Raw genomic sequence first — 23,048 nt, forward strand, 5'->3', positions numbered from 1 at the left:
TGCGAGCCACCGCTGCCCCACGTCCCCACTGCCAGCTGCCCCGAGAGACCCTGCCACCCCCGCGTGGCTTCACGGCCACCCCACGAGTTACTGCCAGCGTCCCCACGATGGTCTGGGCGGCTGGGCATGGGTTGCCTGCCCACTGCCCAGTCCTGTCCTGCCCCCATGCCCAGTTTTCCAGAGCCAGCAGCCTCCCAGAGCTGGAGTGGGGCGGGACATGGTGCCCCAGCCACAGCCCCCTCCAGCTGCCCCCAGCTCTAGGATGTTGGGGGGTTATTGTTCCTCCACTGCCAGCCTACAGTGCTGCTGCTACCGGTTTGAACTAGGAGGCCCCTACACTTCAAATTGCCCCTCCATGCCCGTGCTCTGCCTCCCCAGCTGCAGCAGCAGGTGCCTTGCCCAAGAGATGTGGCGAGGTCCCTGCCTGGGCACAGGCAGGACTGGCAGTGGGGGGCCCAGTAGACCCTTGGAGGAACTGCTGTGGCCATGGCAGCAAGGCAGCGATGTCCCACGTCCCCCAGGCATCGCCCAGCCCCAAGTGCTTGGGCTGCAGCCAGGGGCTGCACAGCTGAGCCCTGACCCCAGCCCTCCTGCACCAGCCTGAAAGGAGGAGGCCAGGGAGGACCTCCTGGCTGGTCTGTGGCCAACCTGGAAGGAGGAAAAGGCTTCTGGACCGGGAGACCTAAGGAATCTCTGGCTCTTCCTGGCCTGGCTGGCTGCCCACAGGCAGGTGGGAGCTGCTGAGCTCGGCTGTGCTCCCTGTGCCTCGTGTGCCACGGCAGTGCCAGAGCTCCTGTACTGCAACAGGAGGTGCGGCAGAGCGGGCAGTGGGCACAGGGGCAGTGCTGGGGACATGGGCAGAGGCACGGGGCAGTCCTGTCCCCCTTGCTGTGCAAGCAGGGTCTGTCCTGGCAGGGCAAAGATGGGCTCTGCCAGGTCCCAGCTCACTGAGCGAGGAAAGAGGGATGCCAGGGGCACAGGAAGAGTGCTGAGCCGTCGTAGGAGCCCTGTGCTCCTTGGGGACCTCTGGATGTCCCCAGGGGGGACAGGAGAGCTCACTGCCCACCTAGGGCTGGCAAGGCATGTTCTGTGTGGCTGTGGGACAGCACCAGCTCCTCCACCACCACGACCTGGGTACCACCAGCATCCCTCAGTGCCCATGCTCATGGTGGGCTGATGCACGAGTGAGACCCCCGGAGCTGCACCCCAACAGCCTCCAGGCTCCCCCACAAGGATCCCTGCACCCTCCTGAGGAGGAGGATGGGCAGGCCGAGGCTGTCCCATCCCCAGGGAGCATCAGAGCTTCCCTCTTGCTCCGGCATTTCCGCCGGCAGTGGCAGGAATGTGGTGGCCGCGGGAACAATGCCGGCACCTAGCGCTGGTCACCTCGGTGACAGCACAGGAGCAGCTGCCAGGCACAGCCCTGCTCCCAAGGAGCCGGCAGGAAGCAGATGGAGATGACACCGGCCGCCATTTCCTGCAGCAGGACGTGCGGGCTTTCTCCACCACGCTCCCCTTGCTGGCCCAGCAGGGCCTTGGGCACACAGGCATCACTGCTCTGGGCTGCCAAAGCCGTGTGCCACACCCGGGCACCAGCACCCTGCTGCACCCGGCCAGACCCAGTGCCATGCCCATCCCGGTGGGGCACATGCCACCACCCACTGTGGGACGGGCACTGGGCTGCAGTGCCAGCACATCAGGGCTGCACCCAGGAGCTCAACCAGCAGGAACCAGCGGCACGGGACCTTCTGCCACTGTCTCCACCTGTGCCCAGCACACTCCTGAAGTGGCTGGGGGAGAGCCCAGCCCTCAGCTGCCCCCAGAGTGAGCCTGGAGCTCCAGGCAGGGCTCCATGACAGTGCAGAACTGCATGAGGAAGGGCAGGTGTGCCCTGCACAGCCCCCAGGCCTTGCACAATGGAGGTTTATTTGGAACGAAGAGTTTCCTAATAAATTATGTAATTTAAAAATTTTAAGGATAAGAAAAAGGCAAAAGGGAGGGGAGCCTGCAGCAGCTCAGCCAGTGCATGGGGACCACAGAGCCACAAGATACCCTGGGCTGAGCCCAGGCACCGGCGGGGCTCTGTGACCCCAACCTCCTCCCCTTGGCTTTGGGCCTCCCTCACCTGAGGCCACATGGCCCCACAGCCTTAGTGTTTCAGTGGGACAGGCCACTCTTGCACCCTCAGTCACCAGCCCCAGGGCTGTCCCCTCAGCCAGCTGTGTGTGACCCTTGCACAGCAGCTCCCGTGCACAGCCCCCCCCAGCTGCTCCTCTGGCCCCTGAGGAGCATTTGTGGCTCCTTTCACTCCCCCAAAACCCACACCCTCTGCTAGCACCCCAGGAAGGAGACAACGGACTCCAATATCCATTGGTGACCCAGCCTGTCCTACCTCCACACTGTAGGCTGGGTGAGAGGGACAGTGGTCCCATCCTGCTCCAAACGCACAGGACAGCCCAGGAGGAGCAGAGGGCAGCTCATGGCTCTACCCTGGTCACTGCAAGCCGCCCACCATCCTGTGTCCTTGGAAGAAGCTGGGGCAGGCAAGGGAGAGGAAAGTGAAGGCAGAGTGGGGGGTGCAGGGACAAACTTGTGTGCTGAGGCCCTGTGTCCTGGGAGGGAGGGGAGAGGGGAAAGGCCATGCCGAAGGGGAGAGGCCAAATGTCCAAACAACCTTCCTGGGTCAGCACGGTCCATAGCACAGTGATGGCATCAGGGCTGGCACGGCTGTGTGGCAGAGGGTGGCACATGTCCCACAGCAGTCTGGGGTGATGTACACACCAGCACACATACCTGGCACTGGAGGGACGCAGTGTGCCGCGACCTCCAAGAGCACCAGCCATCCCCACCTTTCTCTCTCACAGCTCTTGGGAGACGGAGGTGACACAGAGAGAAGCATGACCTGGGAACTGGTGATACTGCCACGGGACGATGGGTTCTGGCACAGTGCTCGGGTATCGACAGATCCACCTGGCTGCCACGGGGAAGCCGGAGGCTCCAGAGGTGGATGGCAGTGCAATGAGCATGCAGGTCCTCTGCAGCGTGGGGTATGGCGTGGCAAGGAGGGGGAACTGTCCCTTCCCACTGTAAACACGGCACTTGGAGACCTTCGAGCCTTTACCCCTCGGAGCTGTCAGAGGCCCGGCTGGAGCGCGGGCCCACCTTTGGCACACGGCACGAGTCACTCCTCGTCCCCGCTGAGCAGGAAGCTGTAGAGGAAGTTGATGGCACGCTGGCGGTCCTGCTGGGTCTGCCTGGCCATCAGGTTGGGCGGAGGGCGCAGGAGGAGGCTGGAGAACAGGGCAGCTGTGGAGGCAGGTAAAATCAGTCACTGGTGAGGAATGAAGACCTTGGGAGGCACAGAAGAGGCTGGGATGGAGCGAGGGTTGCAGAGGAACAACACTCACCGATCATGGTAGCACTGATGTTGTTGTCCTCCGAGTACTTGAGCAGCTCCCGCAGGAAGGACATTAGGTACCGAAACACATTGCGGTGGCAGCTCGGCAGCTGAAGGATCACCTGCAAGGAAATGGTGTCAGGAAGCTCTCCCAGCTCCCACTGCTGCAGCCTGGGCATGTGTGGCACTCTGGGTGCCACAGCAACTTACCCACAGCTGCAGCCTAGAACTGATGGCACTTGTGGGCTGTGGCTCCTGGTGACACTGCTTCAAGCAAAGCTGTGTCACCAGGAAAAAGTTCCCAGTGCCCTGTGGCTGCTTCCTGCTTATTTCCAGTTGGATCCCAGCTCTCACTGCCCCAAACCTTCCCCATCTGCTCAGGGACATGCTTGACCTGGCCTGCTGCCCCACCAGCTGCTAAGAGCCATGCACAGCCCTCCATGAAGGACAGGGATTGTAGCTCTGAGCAGGTGCTCAAGCCCTCAGGACCAGGGGCAGCTTGGCCCCTCCCCATTCCCCATGTGCTCAGGGTAAGACAGGGCTCACTTGGGGTCTCTGGAAGAGCTGCCCACTCTCCCAGAGCCACTGTCAGCCCCCAGGCAGGCAGCAGGGTCCAGGCAGGCCCAGACGCATGGCACAGCCCAGGCAGCAGGAGCTGCCCTGAGCCGGCAGCAGACGCACCTGTCGGCACAGCCGGCTGCTGTGGGACCCCTCCAGGCACCGCTGGTACAGCTCATAGCAGATCACAGGCTCTGGCAGAGCCTCCAGGAAGATGAGGAGAGCTTCAGCCACAGAGTGATTACTGCCCGCTGGAGGGCTGGGAATCAAGGGTCATGCTGAGCAGAGAGATCCCCTCCCTCCCCAGGTGCATCTCACAGGAGGTCACACAAGTTCCCTGCCTGTCTAACCTCTCCTCCTCCTCCTCCTTCTCCTCCACTGTCCCCCACCTATGAAAAACCCTGCACTGGCATTTCCCACCCTCTGGCTGCACAGAAGCTCCCTGCTCCATTAGCTTCTTCTCCAGATCATGCTCTTCAGTATCCCAGCTCCTGCACTTGGCACAGCCCTGCAGAAGCTTCCAGAGCCCCCGGCTGCTTTGGCCAGCACAGATTCAACTTTGAGAGAGGTTATGGGGGGACCAAGGGAGCCCATCCTTGCCAGGAACCCTGCCAGGTAAAGGTGACAGACAAGCTCTCCCGAGAGCAAACTCTCCCAGCAGAGCTGAGATCCATCACAGAAGGATACGGATTGTCTCGGGAATGCTGGTGTCCAGGCAGTCAATGATCTGCTCCAGCTCTTCCTGCATGCCTGGAGTCTGGAACAGGTCCTCCTGTCAAAAACAGCACAGGGATGGAGTAAGTCACCTTCCCCACAAAGGCTGAGGCACATGGTGACTCCCAGTGAATGGTGAACCCTGGGACATCCAGCCAGTGCTTTGAGCACAGGCAAAAGCCTTGCCCTGTAAACACCAAACTGGAGCTGATCACCAGGTGTGTGTGAGGAACCAGGTCACCAGGAGAGCTCCAGTGTGGCAGAGGCCCCCTCCCTCTCACCTGGTGGAGGGCATGCTTGAATAGGTGGTCCACCAAGAGCCAGATCTCCTTTGGCACCTGCAGTGGCACCTCACTTGCTTCCTCACTGTCCAGAGAGCCCACCTGCAGGATGGATTTCTCCTGGGGAGAAAGCACACAAGGGCTCAGGGAAACTCAGTCCCTTCTGCCTCACTCCCTTAGTCCCTGGCAGGGAAAGCTGGGACAGGGGAAGCAGCAGGACCCTGGGGTGCTCTAGCCCTGAATCACTTTCACAGCACCAGCCATTGCCCCACAGGTCCTGGCTCCTCTCCCTTCTGCTGCCCCATGGAACAACCTGCCTGGTCTCTCCAACCGCCCCAGCCCCCTCAGACCCCCAGGAGGTGGCTCTGGCTGCCCACGGTGCCCTGGCCCCATCCCAGCTCCCACCCTGCAGCCAACAGAGGCTGGGACCCAGCCAGTCCCCACCGAGCCCACGCCTTCCCTGCCTCCGGGTGCTCCAGCCACGGCTGCTCTCAGGGCTCTGCAACTGTCCTGACTCCTGAAGTTTCTTCCTTCCTTTTCCCAAGGAGAGCTCTCACTGAGGACAGGCCACCACTGTCACAGTTCCTGCTTACTCCTGTGGAGCAGCTGACTTGCTCCGTGGCTCAGATGTCTCCATCACACCAAGCTTTAACTGGATCCATGTTCTTGGCTTGATTTTACTCTCACTTCACAATGACTCACATTCCTGTGACCTCCAAGGAGGAAGCCATGCCCAGCACTCCCAAAGCACCCAGGAACCAGCACAAGCAGGAACACAACCCCGCCACCAGCAGAGGAGTCCAAAAGCCACACAGAAAGCACCTCACACCAGCTGAGGCAAAACTGCCATGGCTGTCCCTGCAGCACACACAGCCACTGAGAGCAGCCAGGGGTGGCTTCCCTGCTATGCCCAGAGACACACCAAGCTGACACAAGCCCTGGTGGCACGGGCAGTAGCCCCAGTTGCCACACAGCACAGCTCTGCCCTGCACAGCACCAGGTCTGACCCTGCCAGCAGATGAGGAGTCACGGCTGCACAGCTGCCTTGCTCAGCCACATGCACTGGCAAGGTCGGGAAGCAGCATGTCAGGCAAGAGCATTACAGAATTCCTCTAAAAGGGAAAAGGGGAGAGCTGCAGACCCTCTCCCAGGTCTGTGGACACTCTTCCCGGGCCGAGGCTCTTCTACAGAACCCCCCTGTGTCAGGGCTTCACTGGAGCCAAGCGCTGGAGCAGCCCTTTGCATGACTGGGGGAGCTGTGGAGACCCCCATACAGGAGATCCCAGGTATTCAGAGAAGAGGAGAAGGCTCAAGGTGCCTCGGGCAGACGAGAAGGAAGAGAAAGAGGAGCAGGGGGAGGAGGCGGGCGTGCGTTGGCCGAGCCCCGAGCGCCCTCTCCTGCCGCGTGTGAGGAAGGGAGGTACGCCACGTCCTTCCCACGGGAAGATGCTCCCAAAAATCAAAACTCCTCCCTTCTCCTCTGCCAGGAGGGAGTATGTGAGCTTCATGAGGTTAAACACCCGAGCTTGATCCCCTCTTGGAGAGGGAACATTCCTTCCCTCTCCTGTTGTGTTCTGCCACTGCGTTGACAGCCCAGAGAGGAACAACTTCCTCAGACTGGGAAGCCGGTGCAGAACCAGCTCGAACAAGTTACAAATGTCAGAGCCAGTGCAGGGAGCGTTCATGAACACCCCCAGCATCTCCCACCTGCTCTCCCAAGGAAGTTTTCCTTGCTTGGCTCCAGCACCAAGCACGGGTGCCAAGGGAAGCAGTGATCCCACTCAGGCATTGCGGCCATCAGAGCCAGCAGCCCCAGCTCCACTGCTTGAGGAGGCACAGAAACATCCACCTCCCTCGGCCTCCACAGGGACACAACCAGATGGAAGGAACAAAAGACCTGAGTTTCCTCCTCCAGCCCTCTTCTCACAGGTCTGAGAGGATGCTGTGGTGAATCCCTCCTTACAGTCAGAGGTATGTCAAAGGCTGCCAATCTTTTTTAGGAATATCCAGCATTGCTGTCAGGATCGAGAAAGTAATTTTTTTCCTCCCAAAGCAAATTTGATGAACTTCAACACTGCAGTTGGGCTTGGCTCTGGGGTCACTCTATGCTTCTCCATGCTCTCATCCAGCCCACAGCTGTGCTAAGAAGCTTTGCTGGCAGCCGTGTCCCCTCTGTGCTCCCCTCCCCTTCGCTCTGCCACAGAAAACAAGGGAAAAGCTCCCATTCTTTACAAACACACCACTGAGAAGCAGACTGCCACGCAGCAATTGCTCGTGTTACCTTTTCTAAGAAGCTGTCTTCTTCCTGAGAGCAGCAGGAAAGAGAGGAGAGGAAAAAGTGTGGTTAAGAGGGAGAAAGCACTCTCGGATCAACTCTTGTGATTAAGCAGAAGCCTAATTTGCATTACAAGAACCCACTGAACACCAGGTCCTTCACACATTTTGCTGACACGGCCAAAGTTAAACCTGTGGTGAGAGATTTGCCTGCCAATTAACAACAATCCTGCTCATATGATGCACAGCCTCATCAGGGTTTCTGGAAAGCCCCCCAAGGGGCTTAGCACTGTTCGCTGGCCAACAGCCGGGCCATGGGCAGGTGAGACGTGTCCACCAAGAAGTAGTTCCCTAGTTAGAATCACTGTCCCTACATTATTTCAGCCATCTTCCCTTGTGACCAGGCCAGAGATAAAACGTTCCCTGGGCTAAATCTGTATTTCTGAGTGCGTGGCAGCTGTGGAGCTCACAGGGCCCCTAAGCAGCTTTCGGTACAGTCAGGGAAATGAGGGTTTGTGCTCAAACCCGGCTGCTGCTGCTGCAGCCTAAGAGCATTAGCATTGCACAGACAGGAGTGTGCCAAGCCCTCTGCCGGCACAGCCAAGCCCTCAGCATCCCCAAACAGCCATCCCTGTAGAGCCAGGGCCGGCCGGACACTGCTCATAGGTCTGCAGGAGGAAACAGAAGCAGGCTGTCCATGCTGAGTCTTGGCAGATTGACCTTTTGGGGTGGGAACAGCCCCAGCGCATTCCCAGGCTGAGCTGGGAGCAGCTGCAGCTCCCATGGCACAGGGACACCAGGAGGGAGGAGCATCTCAGGGTCCCCCGTGGCCTCTGCAGTGCCTGCTTCCTCTGGAGCCTCCCTGAGCTCTAACAGAGCCACAACAGACTGTCCTCTTCCTGAGAACAGCTTGCTTCAAACAGGAGCTGGCACAGGTTTCTCTCCTCAGGCACAGGGGGAGGGACACAGTGACAGGTTTGGGAGGGCAGAGGGCCACCTGCACGTTTTGTAACGGGTGAGTCATGTCCACCTCACCCCCCCAACCTGAGCCTGGCTGCTCACCTCTCCACAGAATCACAGAGTGGTTTGGGTTGGGAGAGACCTTAAAGCTCATCTCATTCCACTCTCCTGTCATGGGCAGGGACATCTTCCACTATCCCAGGTTGCTCCAAGCCCTGTCCAACCTGGCCTTGCACACTTCCAGGAATTGGGCAGCTCAGGGCAAACAATGCCAGGGCCTCCCCACCCTTACAGGGAACAATTTCTCCCTAATGTTGAGCCTTCAGCACAATCTGCTCCACAAGACTCACCTGTTCCTCACAGGGGTTCTTCAAGAGGCCTTTTAAAACCCAAAATAGGATCCCAAGAAAAAACAGGATGAGCCACTAATACTGAAATCCCAAAGGGGAGGTGCTCAAGTGACAGCAGCCATGTCACCGTCTCCCTCCTTGGAGAACCAGGAAGGCCATTCCCAGACAAACTCCCACCTGCATGGTGCTATCCTGCACCCACCTACCTCAGCCCCTCAGCGACTGGATCTCCAGACCTCTCTCCACTGAAATAGACAGAAGATGTCTAGCCAGGCTGAGGAAGATGTTGGGTCCAGTGAAGGATGAGCCCATGCAAGTGCAGAAGGTTCTTAATGCACACACACTGCCAGCCTCACACAGCCTGAGCAGCACCAACACGCAGGGAACTGCACCCAAATGCTCCAGCTTGCAGGGCAGGCAGCCCCAGCACCACTGACCCAAGCAGTAAGTGCTCAGCTTGGTCTGATTCCAAGGATTTCTCAGCTCACAGGTAAAATCAGAATCAAAAAACTTAAAATATGCCCCCATGCCCATAAGGAGAGCTGTGCCCCTGCTGCAGACCCTGGAGCAGGTGCTCCTTGCTGACTGTTTTGCCTGCTTTATTTCTAGATGTTTCACTGAGTAGCAGGAGAAGGAAATCTATAGATGGAAGGAGAAGAAGCCTCAATGGACTCTTACAAATCTAACAGTGTGTTCTGTGAGGGCAGAGCCAAGAGTCTGGGCCCAAATTCCTCTCTATCAAGCAAGAAGTTGGTACTGAGCTGGAAAAAGCTGGTAGAAAAGCAACCGAGGCCAGTGAAATGTTCCAGACCCACTTCTAGAACAAGACTGACTATAACCAAACCCTCAGAAATCTGAGGAGCCTGAAGCCTGGATCAGTTGTTTGACCTGAGGAGGCAAACACTGTACCTTGCCACCTGCATCCTGCTTAGCCTGATTAGCGTGTTAAAAAGTCAAAATTCTCATATAAAAAGGATTTCTCTGTATACTGGACTTGTGAGAAAAGTAGATACCTACAATAAAAGATGGGAACTGAAAGAGGCAGGGAGAGGCACTGGACAACTGCTGAAGGGATAAGAAAATGTCGAAATAATGGGAGTGGAGGCTGGCAAATCTACAGAGGTGGAAAAGCAGCAGCTTACTGGACAAAAAACCCCTCATGTAAGGGTGAGACTGTGAGATAGGAGAGGTGAGGAAAGGTATCACATGGCAGAGAGACTCAAACAATGGGGCTGAGCTTTCAGGTGGAGAGAAAGAAAGGACTCTCCAGCCTGAACAAGAATGGGGACATGAACTGGCACTCAGGAGCTGCTGCACCTCACTGAACATGGCCAGGTAAGGCAGTAAGGAGAGATGAATGAAACCAGCCTGGAAATAAGAATTACATCCCCAAAATGGGACAACCCCAGAAACAGCTGAGAGTACCCAAAAAACTAGAGGTGACTAGGGCACCACTGCACCCTCTCTCATGCACACAATGAGCTGTGGGAGGAGGAAAATTGATGCTGGGGGCTGGCACAGGCTGGGGAGAGGAACGGTTTGCTGCATCACAGAGAGATCTCTCCCTGATGAGCTATCTCTCACCCGAGGCATTATCTCTCACTGCGGTTGGTGTGGGAGGAAATGGCCAGAGAGGCTGTGACATTGCTCATCTGCTGAGCTGTGTCCTTCAGCACCCCACACCACACACTTTGGTCCTTCTGCTTCTGCTTGCTCCTTCCCCTGAGCAGTGGGAACGTATCCAGAAGGAAAAGGCCTCCAAGGCACTCATGATAGTAAAAGAAGCCCATATACCTTGGATGAGAGGACCCTAATCACATCTCTTATGACACTGCAGTGCCACCCAGCTGAGCCTGCTGGCACCAGTAACGCCAACATGAGGTGCTGGGATCACTTTTTCATCCCATCAAACAATATTCAGAGCCTACTCAGAAAAAAAGGGATAAAGTACAGGCTGTCAAAACCATTGGCTGTGGTAGACAGGAAGATAAAAGAGCACCTCAAGCTCTGTGAAGTCACTCATCTCAGAGCCAGCACAGACAACCTGGCCTGCAGGTACTGCTCCTGCTTTTGGGAGCAATCAGGAGGGAATCAGGCTTCTCTGGGTTAGAAGAGCCGCTTCAGAACTCACCAGGTCTATGAGTTTGGTGACTGGAACTTCTCGGATGGGTCGCTTCATCCGGCACAAGGCCTCAAGCGAAGTGCCAAAGCAGCTGGGCAGGTAGGTCCCACTGATGGTCAGGAAATAGTCCTTCCCTCGGTCCAGGTGCAGGACAAGAATATCCTCAATTTTATCCTCGCCAGAGTTCAGGAGGGTGACTGAGTCCTTGCTGACGTACACGTCCAGGGAGATCTCTGTGCTCTCATCTGCAACACACTGGAGCGCTCAAGAACACACAGACACTCTCTAAAAGGGATGATGGGGACAAACATACAGTGGAAGGGACAAAGGCCACAAAAGACAGACAAGACTGATGGCAAGGAAGGTGGGACACAGGAAAGACAGGAAGGACTGAATGGAGATGGGATGGGATGGGGGGGGGGGGCTACAGCACTACACTCACCTGGCTCCAGGTAACCTTCACAAGGCTCAGCCCGAAGCCATGGCTTGCAGTAGTGGTTGTCATTGAGCTTTGGGATGAAGGAGAAGTGACAGGTGACTTGCCCATTATTGGTAATCTGGAACTTCTGTTTCTGCAGCTGACGGAACTTCACGTTCTCAAACTCGAACTGTAGAGCAAAAAGAAATCGAGTGATATTAGTGGCCAGGATATGGCCCATGGCCAGCCCCCCACAGACTCTACAGTGGCCCCCTGAGGCTGAGAGGAGCCCACCTAATGCAGAATTCCTCATAGAAGTCCTGCCAAAGAGCCAAGACAACATGTCCTCGCTAACCCAATTCCTGATCATAAGATAAAGGATAGAGTTCAATTTTCTATAATCCAGTTAATTGAAACAAGGTCTTTGAAAGAAGTTCTGGCACTTTGAAGGTTGCTGTGGTTGGGCAGAGACAGTGATCCCAGGTTCATCCTCACCTCTCTCCTGCTCAGCTCTAGAGAAGGAAGAAAGTCATTCTCCATCCTGTCCATTATACGAACAATGTCTTCAAACAGCTTCCGATACTTCTGCTCATCCACAACCTTCACCTGCGGGAGACAAAAAATACTCAATGAAACTTCTGACTGGCTTTCACAGGAACTCTCTTGATCATGAGTGAGCTGCAGAAGAGAATTATTTCTCTAAGCACTTGCTTCTGTAGCTGCAAGGCTGAGAGTTCACACACACATGCGTAGTCCCAAGCTGCGTCTGCAACTTTACACAGATTTCACCCCAGCAGGTGTTACCAGGGTCTGTCTGGCCACTGGTCACACAACTGAGAGATCACTGGAGGCAACCTCTGTGAGACAACACTGGCATGCTGCAGCATTCCTCATGATTGTCCATAGGGAAAGGAGAAAGGCTTTTCTTTAAATAGACTCAGCCTATTCTACTCAGCGCAGGTGAAGCACACATGAAGTGCTGTGTCTGGTTCTGGGCTCCCCAGTACAGGAGAGACATGGAGCCCCTGGAGTGGGGCCAGCAAAAACTACAGAGATGCTAAAGTGCCTGGAGCATCTCCCTTACAGGGAAAGGCTGTGTCTCCTCTTGGGGCTGTTCACCCTCAAGAGGAGACACAGCTGAGAGGGGCTCTGTCTGTTCCTGACTGCAGGGAGGGCTCAGAGCAGGGCCCGAGATCTGCTCTGTGGGGGCCAGCAATGGCACAAGAGGCATGGGCAGGAACACCTGAACATGAGGAAGAACTTCTTCACTGTGTGGGTGACAGAGCACTGAAATGGATTTCCCAGAGAGGCTGTGAAATCTCCCTCAGTGGAGAGAGTCCAGAACTGCCTGGACACAATCCTGTGCCATGTGCTCTAGGATGGCCCTGCTGCAGCAGGGAGATGGGACCCAAAAACCCATTGTGGTCCCTTCCAACCTGACCCATTCTGTGACCTGAGCCACCCAGGGAGCAGGAGGTAGCAAAAATGGACATGGAGTGTCCCCATTTGCTGTGCCAAAAAACCTGAATTTGCTGTCACTCTCCACTGAAGACATCCAGGTGTGAACCAGTGACACATCCGACGCAGCACAGGTACAGCCAGGTCCAGGCTGCTGCTGTGTCTCCATGTGCAGGAGGGAACAGCAGGACTCATGCATTCCCTTGCTGCCAGATGCAGCACCCCCACAGCAGGCACACCTCAGTTGGGTTCATGTGTCCTCTTGCAACAGCCTTAGCAGAGGTGCCCTGACTCTGTCACCGCCTCCCACAGTATGCCTGGAATGCCTGGCAGTGCTGGGATCCTGCCCCAACAAACACACAGACCTACCCCGATGCGGAACAGGGCACTGACAGGCTTGTGGTCACTGGTCTTGAGGTCCATGTGGCTGCAGTACCGGAGCTGACTGACGTCCCCTCCTCTCCAAAGGATCCGATCACACCACGCTGGCACACGACACTTACCGCTACAAAGAAAAACAGGTTACCAGGGGAATCCAACAATCCTATCAAGCCATCCAAGCTGTTCCTCTTCCCAACAACGCAGTTCTCTCCACCCACATCATCACAGCAGTGATGGCATGAACTCCTATCACTTACTCCAACTTGAATTCTGTTATTTCTTCTGCTCTCTCCCCCTTTCCCAATACAGCAGATAAAATTCCCATCCTTTCCAGCACCAGGAAACAAAATAACCCTCAGTCAAGCCCACCACAGCCTGAACCCATGTGTGCTGTGACCCAAGCTGCATGACTTTCTTGTGCTGCCAGACTTTCTGCCGACAATCCAACCCATCGCTTATTGTTTCCACTCCAGAAAGTCTATTCAGTGACTACTATTATGTTGTGCAGCCTGAATCCTGGGTTATCCTTCTTCAGATTAACTACTGTGGTGATTCATAAACATGGCAAGTCAAGTTCAATCACTACATGGTTTGAAAGCCCTCCTTGGGAGTTTCTCCCTTTGGAGCAGCCCCTGCAGCAAATGCAGCCATGTCTGTGGGAGGCACCAAGCAGGAACCAAAGCTGCTATCACAGTGCAGCCACCCTGTGGGTGTGCAAGTCAGGGGACAGGGTGACTCAGAGAGCCCGTTTCCTTAGCTCTTCAATTCCTTTTTTATACTGTTTGTCTGTCCCTGGTAATAGAAAAAGGCCCCAGTGCAGGGTCACCTGAGCTCACACTTCACCTGCCTTCATCCAGTGGGATCAGCAGCTACAGAGGTTTAAGGGATGTGCCTGCTCAATGTACACAGGGACAGGCAAAGAAAGGAAGGCCAAATGTAACACTGACAGGTATGCAGTTCTAAGAAGCAGGAAATCAAATTTTGTGAGAAAATGTGTTTCATGTCATAGGTAAATACACCCAGTTGCAGCCAATGTACCTGGAGTCCCAGCGATCTGTTTTAGAGTCATATTTATACGTGGGGATGAATTTAATATCTCCCTCCATGAAATCTGCAAATGCTTTCTTCTGAATGCGCTGAATATTCAGCTAAAGCAGAAAAAAAAAAGCTTTAAAAAGAAAAAACACAAACCCAACCAAACCCAAGAAACCCTCCCTCGCCACAGCAGTGTTAGGGAGCAGATCTACAGGCAGAGCAACCATGGCCTGTGGCCATTCTGTGGGATTCACAGACAACCCCAAACTGCCTCTCAGACCTCACACCTTTAACACACAAGTGGAAAGCTTTCCAAACAGATCGAGTACAAATGGGCATCATACTGCTCACCAGACCATGCAGGCAGCTTCAAGCAAGAGTTAAGGGAAATACTAATTACTAAATGCTTTCATCAGTTTTCAGGCTTAGGATTGCCATCATTAATTGTTTCCCACCAATCATTTTAGCAAGAGCCTCCAGGATTGCACTTGCCTGACAACCTGACACCACCCTCCTTTGCTCCTTTCCTCTTCTGGATGTTTTCCTCAGTAAGACCTAAGCTACAGCTGTTTCCTGAACAAAGCTCTGTAGCACAGCAAAAATGAGCTACAGAGGACAACCAACCAAATTTGTTGTTAAACTGTGTCAGAGGTGACATTGCACCACTGCTGTTCATGTTTCCAGGGTGCAACCCTTCACCTGAAAGGGACCTGCCACCAGCTTCCGTGTGCTGCAGGGAAGTGCTGAGCAGGGAAGGCGACAGCACAGAATTCAGGTCAAACTGGCTGAGCAGATTTAGACTCCAAATCAATACCTCTTTCACAACACTGATTGCAGCAGCTTTTGTTGCTGATACAAATGCTTGTGTTCAGCTTGTAGTTTGTACTTAAGAGGGAGCTCCTGCACTGAGACACAGACACACTTACACAGTGACTGCCTGAGTTACCCAGTTACCCCAGTATGGACAATTTGGTTTTGTTAGGGGGATGTTGCAACCAGCACACCCAGAGCTCTGTCAGGGTCAAGTATCTATGTTTGTGTCCAGACCTTTATTGCAGTGTGCAATGGAACTATGTAGGTCGGAAAAGCCCTCCAAAACCATCGAGTCGAATGGTTCCTCCAGCACTGTCAAGGCCCCAACTAACCTATGTCCCCACGTGCCACCTCTACATGTCTGTTAAATCCCTCCAGGAATGGGGACATCACTGCCCTGGGCAGTCTGTGCCATGGCTGGACAGCATTTTCCATTAAAAAATTTTGCCTAATATCCAACCCAAACCTCTCCTGGCGCAACTTAAGGCCATTTCCTCTTGCCCTGCCACTTGTTACCTGGGAGAAGAGACCAACCCTGACCTGGCTGCACTGTCCTCTCAGGGAGTTGTAGAGAGTGAGAAGGTCCCCCTGAGCCTTCTTTTCTCCAGGCTGAGCCCCTCCAGCTGCTCCTCATCAGATTTGTGCTCCAGCCCCATCCCCAGCTCCATGTCTGCCAGCTCCTCCCTAGCAGAGGCACCTCCCAAACCAAGATGACCTCCCAGGGATGGGGCGAATGTGAGCAAGTTCACTGACCTGGTCATAAGCCAGCAGCTTCTGAAGTTGGTCCCTGCTGATGAGATTCTTCACTTCACTGGCATCCAGCAGACACAGCCTGTAGTTCAGGTCTCCCAGCCAGATAACAACGCTGCAAACAAAGATGCACATACAATCATGGAACGGTCTGGTTTGGAAATGAGCTTAAACCTCACCTTGTACCAGCTGGGCAGGGACACCTTCCACTCTCCCAGGCTGCTCCAAGAGAACAGCACTGACTCTAAAGAAGCAAGACCAGTGTTCACGTAAAATCCAGCTGGTGTTGAGGCTCTTCTCATGTTAAGAAGAGAGCCATGGTGGAGCTCATTAAGCAGAGTCAGCCCATCAGCCAGCGGGACAGGTGAGGCATCTGCAGGGTTATCCCTCATGTACACCCTGCTTTTACCTGTTGGTTTTTCACTGCCTTTCCTTCAACCAGAGCAGACCACTGCTGCACCACCTACTGAGCCAAGACCGCCTGACACAGAATTCGCAGGAGCAGAATTAGGTTCCTGGAGGTTACAACCTTTTGGACGATGTTTCCCATCCCTGCCATCAGCCACACCTCACCAGCACCTGCTCCCACCCTGTTCCTCTCCAGGCTTCCAAACAGGCCTGCAGCCTTCTTGCTATCAGCAGCTAAAGAAGCACTCATGGGACGCACTCTTTACTCCATAAAGGTTTCCTTTAAAGATTAAAATTTAAACCCCTTGCTAGTACCAAAGCTCTTCCTGTTTATAGTCAAACCTCAACATTTCCATTAGTGGATTATCAAGGATAATCTAATATTGTAAGGTTTTTTCTGTACTAATCCACTCTACATTTTTTGTTTTTAAATGGTTTAAGTATTAATTACAGAAATACCAACCATTTGTATTCTGTTTAGGCCTGCTGAAAAGGAAGTTATACACAAACACAAGGAGAGGGACACTGGGCACAGGTGCATAAGGCATTGCAACAAGGAGGTGACCAGTTTGTCTGCAGGAACTGCAGCACACCACAGCCCTTAGGATTTCAAATTATTTTATTAAGCCAGAAAACTTATCTGCATGAAACCTCCTGTTGCTGCAGTTCTGACTTGGGTTAGTTAACACCACTGCCAAAGGGTACAACTCACTCGTGCTTCATGATGTTGAGCTCAGACAGACAGTCTGAGCTGGGGATCAGGAAGCTCATCCGGGCACAGATGTCCTTGTAGTCCTGGTTTCGACGCTCAAAGTCCTCCACGTGGGCAGCCAGGTGGGAGTTGACAACACAGAACGTGGTGTTGTAGAACATGAACCTGATGGCCACACCACCCTTGTTGCCCTAGGGACAGGAGGGACCAGTGGGGAGTGGGTGGCAGGTGAGGGGACTGGGATGGCACAGGTGAACCAAACCAGACTGTGCCACTTCTTGCATGGATACAGGGAAGCAACAAGCTGGCCTTGGTGACTCACCATCTTTCCCATGACTCCTGTGCCCACAGACTCTGTCACAATCTCTCTGATATTGCTCAGATGATCCTTCTTAGCAAATATGAGCAACATCATCCCAACCAGGCGGACCATTTGCACCTGCAAAAATAAACAGGATCCTGAATTCCCAGAGAGGCAGCGGGAATGCAGTTCTGATCTGCTCTCCCTGATGCTCTGCTGCTCTGGCTCTCCCTGTTCGTAATGTTCTCTACTCAATCTCTAATTGCAACAACAGAACCCAAAGGGTCTCCTGTCCTGAACAGCAAGGTTCTTGGGGTCCATCTGTCTCCGCCCAGGAGCTGTCAGTGGTGCTGAGCCCACTGCATTCCTTACTCTGGTCCCTCCCTACAACAGAGCGGGCAAAGAGAAACTGAATAAATGCCCAGCAAGTTTATGACTCGGGTCTCAGCCCTTGCCGTGCTCTAGCCAGCACAAGCAGAGTGCTCCAGCCAGGCCCAGAGCTGGGGCTGTCCTGGGGCTGCAGATGCAGTGGGAGTCAGAGCCCACCTTGGCTTACTGCGGACTCCAGTGCAGAGGGGAATGGACAGAGATGTTCCTATTTCCCTGAGGCAGACGTGCCTGATGCACGAGGTAGCAAAAGGCATCTCTGAGCTGCACAGACTGACTCATTTGCAGGAAATACTTGTTCCCTAAAGCCAAGGGCCTCTCTGGATCTGAGCAGTTATCTGCTCCCACAGAGCTCAGCCTACAGAGGCTAACACCGTGCTCATGTGCCCTGTACCAATGGGGATCTCAGGTCTGCCGCTGATCTTTTACATGTGCTAAGCCAACACTGTCCAGTCTGTGACCTTCCTGCACCTCCAAAACAGTGGTATCATCCCTGTGAAACAGTGACATCACCACTCTGAAACAATGACAAGGCCTCACCTGCTTGAGCACAGTCTGAATGCTCACCTCTATGCACAGAAACATTCACATGTGTTGGGATTAAGTCTATGGAGTGAGGAAAGAAGCTAAGAGCAGAGAATTTGGCTGCAAGGGCCCAGCACCTGGTGTGCTCTGCAGGAGCAGAATTTGCAGGTGACCATGAGTCTTATCTACAGCTTCAGCCACCTCCCCCTCCTGCAGCCGTATCCTGCACTCTCCCTTTCACTAAACTGGGAGAAATTCACCCAAAACTAAAGTGAAGCAAAGGGAGGAGAGGGAGCAGGAGCCTCCGCAGTTCGGGCCCTGACTCCTGGCTCCCCTTGATAGGTCTCAGTTCAGCAAGATACTCTATTCCCTGTTTCATTTCCTGTAACATCTGCTCAGAGCAAGCAGTATGGGGTGTGACAGCAAACACACAGGCTAAGGAAGAAAGGGAAACCCATTCATGTATTCAGGACTGGTCTCTGCAGAAGAAAGGTTTGTCATAGCAGAGATAAAACCAGTGTCTTGCTCTAAACCAGCCAGAACACAGCCCTGCTGCCACAGCTGAAGCAATTCTGACTCAAGGCAGTAGCATCCGGAAGATTTCACTTCATAAATCATCCCATTCCTTCAGAGAAAATCTATTCATTTAATTTACCAGCTCAGGACACACCTGGCTTCTATAGTACAGGATGAGAAGGTAATATAGGTAGAGAATTTGAACCTGCTGTTTCCCTTACACCTACCTCCTATTTGATAAAGGTATTGTGGTCCCCACCTTTACAAATTTCTACTTCAAAGGACAATATTTCCTACAACTGTGGTGCAGAAACAGACTCTCCAGATTTAACTTGACACATTTGACAGATAACCAGGCATGCACATGCCCAGTATCACACTTGGTTTCTCCAAGCCTCGCTCCTTGGACAGGGAGGAAAAGGGAAGCCCTTTTCCTTTTTCCTTCCTTCCCATCATGCCAGCTCCATGACAAGCCCCCATGCCACTGAGCAGAACTCACTTTCTTGTATTTGGCCTTAGGGTGCAGGGACCTCTCCACAGCAGACAGCCACTCCTGTTCCTTTGTAGAATCAAGGTAGAAAAAAGCCTCCGTGCTGAGGTCCAGCTCCTGGAACCTGGAAACCCAAGAGCTTAGCACCTCCAGCCTTCCTGCACATCCTCCTCTTCCTACAGAAATGTGAAACCTCCAAGAACAGCCCTTGGAGGAACAGCTCTTTATGGCCACTTGCTAAATAAAGCAGTAGAATTTCCCCATGTGCCTCTGAGATCCTACCCCAAGCCCCCAGGAACCCTTTCCCTGAGAAACACCACTTTAGGCAGAGGAAATGAGTGAGCTCTGCAGATACCTCCAGGAAAATCTATTGTCATGCTAGCTTTGTTCAACCTGATCCTCTGCCGCATCCAATGGCTTTTTGCCCTCAGACAGCCCCTGTGTGACACAGCTCAGCTCTGTGCAGCCTCTGAGAGCACGACAGGAACCTAAACCCAACCCAGCCCTCCTGGTTTCCCCCCAGCTGCTCACCCGATGCAGTAGAAGTCTGGAGGTTCCATGTCATACACCAGCCATGGGTTCAAGAAGCTGTCAGGAGACTGCCCATTCACATTCCATGTTCCCACAAAGAACCTACAATACAAAAGCAGCTGAGCTTGTAGAAAACACCATTAAAACCACAGCAGCACAGCACTGTTCTGGCTGGAAGCATGCACTATGCTGTCCCTGCATGGAGCAATGACTGCCATGGGGGAACTGAAAGTCACAGAATCATTGAGGCTGGAAAAGACCTCCAGGATCATTGAGTCCAAGCTGTGTCCAATGCCCACCCTGTCACCCAGCCCAGAGCTCCGAGTGCCACATCCAGGACTCCCTTGCACACCTCCAGAGATGGGGACTCCACCACCTCCCCGGGCAGCCCCTTCCAATGCCTGACCACCCTTTCCATGAAGAAATTCCTCCTGGTGTCCAACTTGAATCTTTCCTGCTGCAGTCTGAGGCCATTTCCTCTTGTACTTTCCCTTGCTCCCTGGGAGCAGAACCTGACCCCCCTGGCTGACCCCTCCTATCAGGGAGTTGGGGAGAGCCAGAAGGTCCCCCTGAGCCTCCTCTTCTCAAGGCTGAGGCTTCCCTGCTCCCTCAGCTGCTCCTCAAAAATTCTCCCAGGCTTGGCTCCCTCCCAGTGACACTCCCCTCAGAGTAAGGCATTCCACCAGCAAACATCTGGCTATTTTAACATCACGTCAACAGGGGCAACACCACGACACTATGGTGGGACGTCTGTCTTCACTTTTTCTGCCCATCTGCTCCAGCTTTACCAAGGCTCAGGAGATCTGACATACACAGAGATAACACAAAAGCAGCCCCATGGACACGAGACTTTTGGCTGTACCATCCTCACTGGCCACCTGAGCTGCAACCCATCACCAGCTGCCAGGGTCCAATCCTGGGTGAGATCCAAGCTCAAAGGAGAGATCCCACAGCTCTGTCCTTCCCTCCCAGCTCTCACCTGAAGTTGTGCAGGTTGATGTAGGCCTTCTCCCTCTTGGCCAGCACATGTTTGATGAGCCCCTCTCTCTGCCCCGACTGTGTGCTGGGCAAAAACATCTTGCGCATCGTGTTTGTCACCTTGGGCTGGTCTCTGGATGCGCCTTCTCTCTCTCGGTGAAATCTAGGAAGGAAGCAAGAGCAGCACTAGCACTACTTCTGCTGTCTAGGAAGAAAAGTAAAAAAGGGAACAGATCCCCCACATTACTTACTGCTTATTCTGAGGGACAGGAGGAGGTGGGGGTTCCCGTCGAGAGCCCGTCTGGTGGTTCTGCATGTTCCTTTTCTCTTCTAGGCTCAGGGTGTTGAAGTCATCCTCAAACCCCAGAGCTCCTGTAATGAAAAATCCAAGAAAAACACCCTGGGAAACAACCTGAAAGAGCTCAGATCAAGAAGGAAAAAAATGTAACTTCACAGAAAGCGAAAAACAAAATGACAGTAGGAATACATCAACTGTGTGACCCTGGAAATGGGAGAAAGGGGCACTAACCACAAGGTAAGGCAGGAAGAAGCTTAACATGCACAAACCAAGGGTGAAAATAGCACTCAGGAAGGAATTAACAGACAAGGAAGCGTGGCCAGACCCAGCTCCTACCCTGGGCACCACAGCACTGCACAGGCCCCAGAGCAAAGCCAACTGTACCTGGAGATAGACCTGTGAGGCTCTTCTCCACCTGATGCCAAATGGCTGAGTCCTTAGGTTCAGGAAGAGATGCTTTCAGGTGGGCTGGAAAAAAACCCATCTCTTTCAGAAACTGGCAGAGGATTCCACAGGCACAGGGGCAACTCTGCTCACCTTCCTGTATGCTCTGCACTTCTGACAGGAATCCCAAGCAGCGCTCCTCGTCAGGGATCTCAAAGAGCCGCTCCGGTGCCTCCCCACCCTGGATCCTGACCTTGCAGCCTGCTTCAAACACACTCACTGAGTCAGCCCAGGCTGCCTCAGAGTCTCCAGGCTTCCCACCCAGCTTCCAGGTGTTGTTTGTGATGGAAACCTGCACCTAAGTTACCCTCCCTGCGCTTCTGAGGTCCCCCCACCTTCTTGGGGTATCCCCAGCACATTCTCCTGGCTTGAGGAATCGTCCCTACCGCAATTTTGCAGAGAAGAGCTCTAAAAGCAGAAAGAAAAATTGCAGACATCTTGACCATTTGCATTTCAAACCTTGTCTGTCATGGCAACTGAGTGTCATGACACAGCCAGATGACAGTATCAGAGGGAAAACCATCCCTGTTTGAGCAGAGGACAAACACAGAGCCTGGGGGAAGACTGGAAGGCAAAACAAGCACCAGTGGCTGTTCCCTGACAGGATCTTTAGCTACACCACTGCCCTTATGAAACTTACTGTTTGTAGCTATATCAATCAGCAGAGTTTCTTCTGCCTCTAGAAAAGAGAAAGCCAGGATCAGTAGAGCTGACGCTGGATGCTGCAGTAATTGAGGACTCATCTAATTACACTACCAGCCATGAGAGAGTCCTGAGAGGAACAAAGAGCTCTAATTTACATCTGTACATTCCTAACGGTTCTGGCTGACAGAACCTGGACAATCACCTCCCAACAAGTGTCCCAGGGAGATTCCCACCACACAGTTCTCATACACCTGGATGGTTTTTCCCCATCAGTGCAGCTACTTTGGGGAAGACCAACTTGACAAGGAACTTCAGAGCTTCCCTACAGAGCAAGACCAGGGGCAGAACATCCCTGAGCTACACACAAGGGAATGAGCAAATTCAGAAAAAAGGACTTTTACTCCTCACAAGGACTTGCCCCAGGGTCACTTGTTGCTATTTAACTTCTTCCAGGACAAGGCCTAAAGCCCTTCTTCATCCAACAGGTGAGATGCTGAGAGCTCGCTAGACCTTAGGAAGTTTAGATGTAAACATGCAGGAAAAGGCAACAGCTCCCAACTCTTGGCATAGCAGAGAACTCTGAGAGACAAATACCAAATTCCAGACCCTGAAACCAGGTTCTGCATGTGTTGGCTCTGTGTGATGCCAGGCCCAACACGCACTGGAGCCAGCCAAGTTCCTCACAAGTGCATGCTGACATGGAATGACAACCTGCCTGGATGAGGAACAAGGGGATGCCATAAAATGTGACTTGCTGTTTCACAAGGAAAGGATTCAATCTGCTGTGGCTCAGGAGACAGGTCAGGAAACACCATTAAATTTAAGGTTTGTGGATGAACAGCAGGGGATCCTCAACCATCCCCCCAGCAGTCAATACCTTGCACACATTTAAAACGGCTATTGATGGGAATATAATCCGGATCAGAGTTTTCTTTCTCCTGGGAGCGAATAACGACCCTGCAGACAGAAGGAAGGCTTATAAAAATCCGGCAGCCATGCACACAAACGGGAGCTGTGTGTACAGAGAGTGTTTGATTTTTATCGTTAAACTTCTGGGGCAGGAGGAGGAAAAAGGCAACGAAGATGAGACTGTGCAGGACGCGGATACCCCGGGGGAGAAGTAAGAGCTGTTGAACTCTGCCTGCCACGGGGCAGGGCCAACACCGGCATGGCAGCGGCTCTGGTTGCCGGAGGAGCATCGGGGAGTCGGGGGGGCACCTCCGCAGCGCCGGTGTCGCGGGTCCCCCCGCCCGCAGGGTGAGGGGAGCCCGCCGGGGCAGCACGCAGGGAACCCGAGAGTCA

General features: G+C 53.8%; 1 protein-coding gene across 3 annotated transcripts; it reads right to left on the reverse strand.

Annotated features, from left to right (window-relative positions):
• Positions 1–1,887: 1,887 nt before the first annotated feature.
• On the reverse strand, positions 1,888–22,956 carry OCRL (OCRL inositol polyphosphate-5-phosphatase). 3 transcript variants are annotated; one of them, XM_031063414.1, is made up of 22 exons: positions 22,624–22,956; positions 21,742–21,780; positions 21,195–21,302; positions 21,042–21,125; positions 20,611–20,731; positions 20,361–20,522; positions 19,382–19,483; positions 18,860–18,974; positions 16,954–17,070; positions 16,632–16,822; positions 15,515–15,626; positions 13,952–14,061; positions 12,902–13,037; positions 11,570–11,680; positions 11,099–11,264; positions 10,666–10,901; positions 7,232–7,255; positions 4,951–5,070; positions 4,643–4,727; positions 4,079–4,206; positions 3,408–3,519; positions 1,888–3,306 (listed from the first exon to the last, which is right to left on the reverse strand). In XM_031063414.1, the coding sequence occupies exons 1-22, from the start codon at positions 22,943–22,945 to the stop codon at positions 3,182–3,184; spliced, it is 2,826 nt and encodes a 941-aa protein (XP_030919274.1). In that variant the 5' UTR covers positions 22,946–22,956; the 3' UTR covers positions 1,888–3,181. The 3 variants fall into 3 exon arrangements, with proteins under 3 accessions (XP_030919274.1, XP_030919273.1, XP_030919275.1); XM_031063413.1 differs by having other exon boundaries at positions 21,195–21,305; XM_031063415.1 differs by lacking the exon at positions 7,232–7,255 and having other exon boundaries at positions 21,195–21,305.
• Positions 22,957–23,048: the final 92 nt, after the last annotated feature.

The sequence above is a fragment of the Geospiza fortis genome, unplaced genomic scaffold (assembly GCF_000277835.1).
Source record: "Geospiza fortis unplaced genomic scaffold, GeoFor_1.0 scaffold412, whole genome shotgun sequence".
Taxonomy (NCBI): Eukaryota; Metazoa; Chordata; class Aves; order Passeriformes; family Thraupidae; genus Geospiza; species Geospiza fortis.

Bases quoted from the DNA above. Each gene is read 5' to 3' on its own strand.
- OCRL (XM_031063413.1), bottom strand. From the start codon at position 22,945: ATGCTCCTCCGGCAACCAGAGCCGCTGCCATGCCGGTGTTGGCCCTGC. The intron at 21,126-21,194 runs GTGAGCAGAGTT...GTTTTTTTCCAG, and splicing joins AGTGCAGAGCATACAGGAAG to CCCACCTGAAAGCATCTCTT. The intron at 13,038-13,951 runs GTACATTGGCTG...TTTTCTTTGTAG, and splicing joins ACAGATCGCTGGGACTCCAG to CGGTAAGTGTCGTGTGCCAG.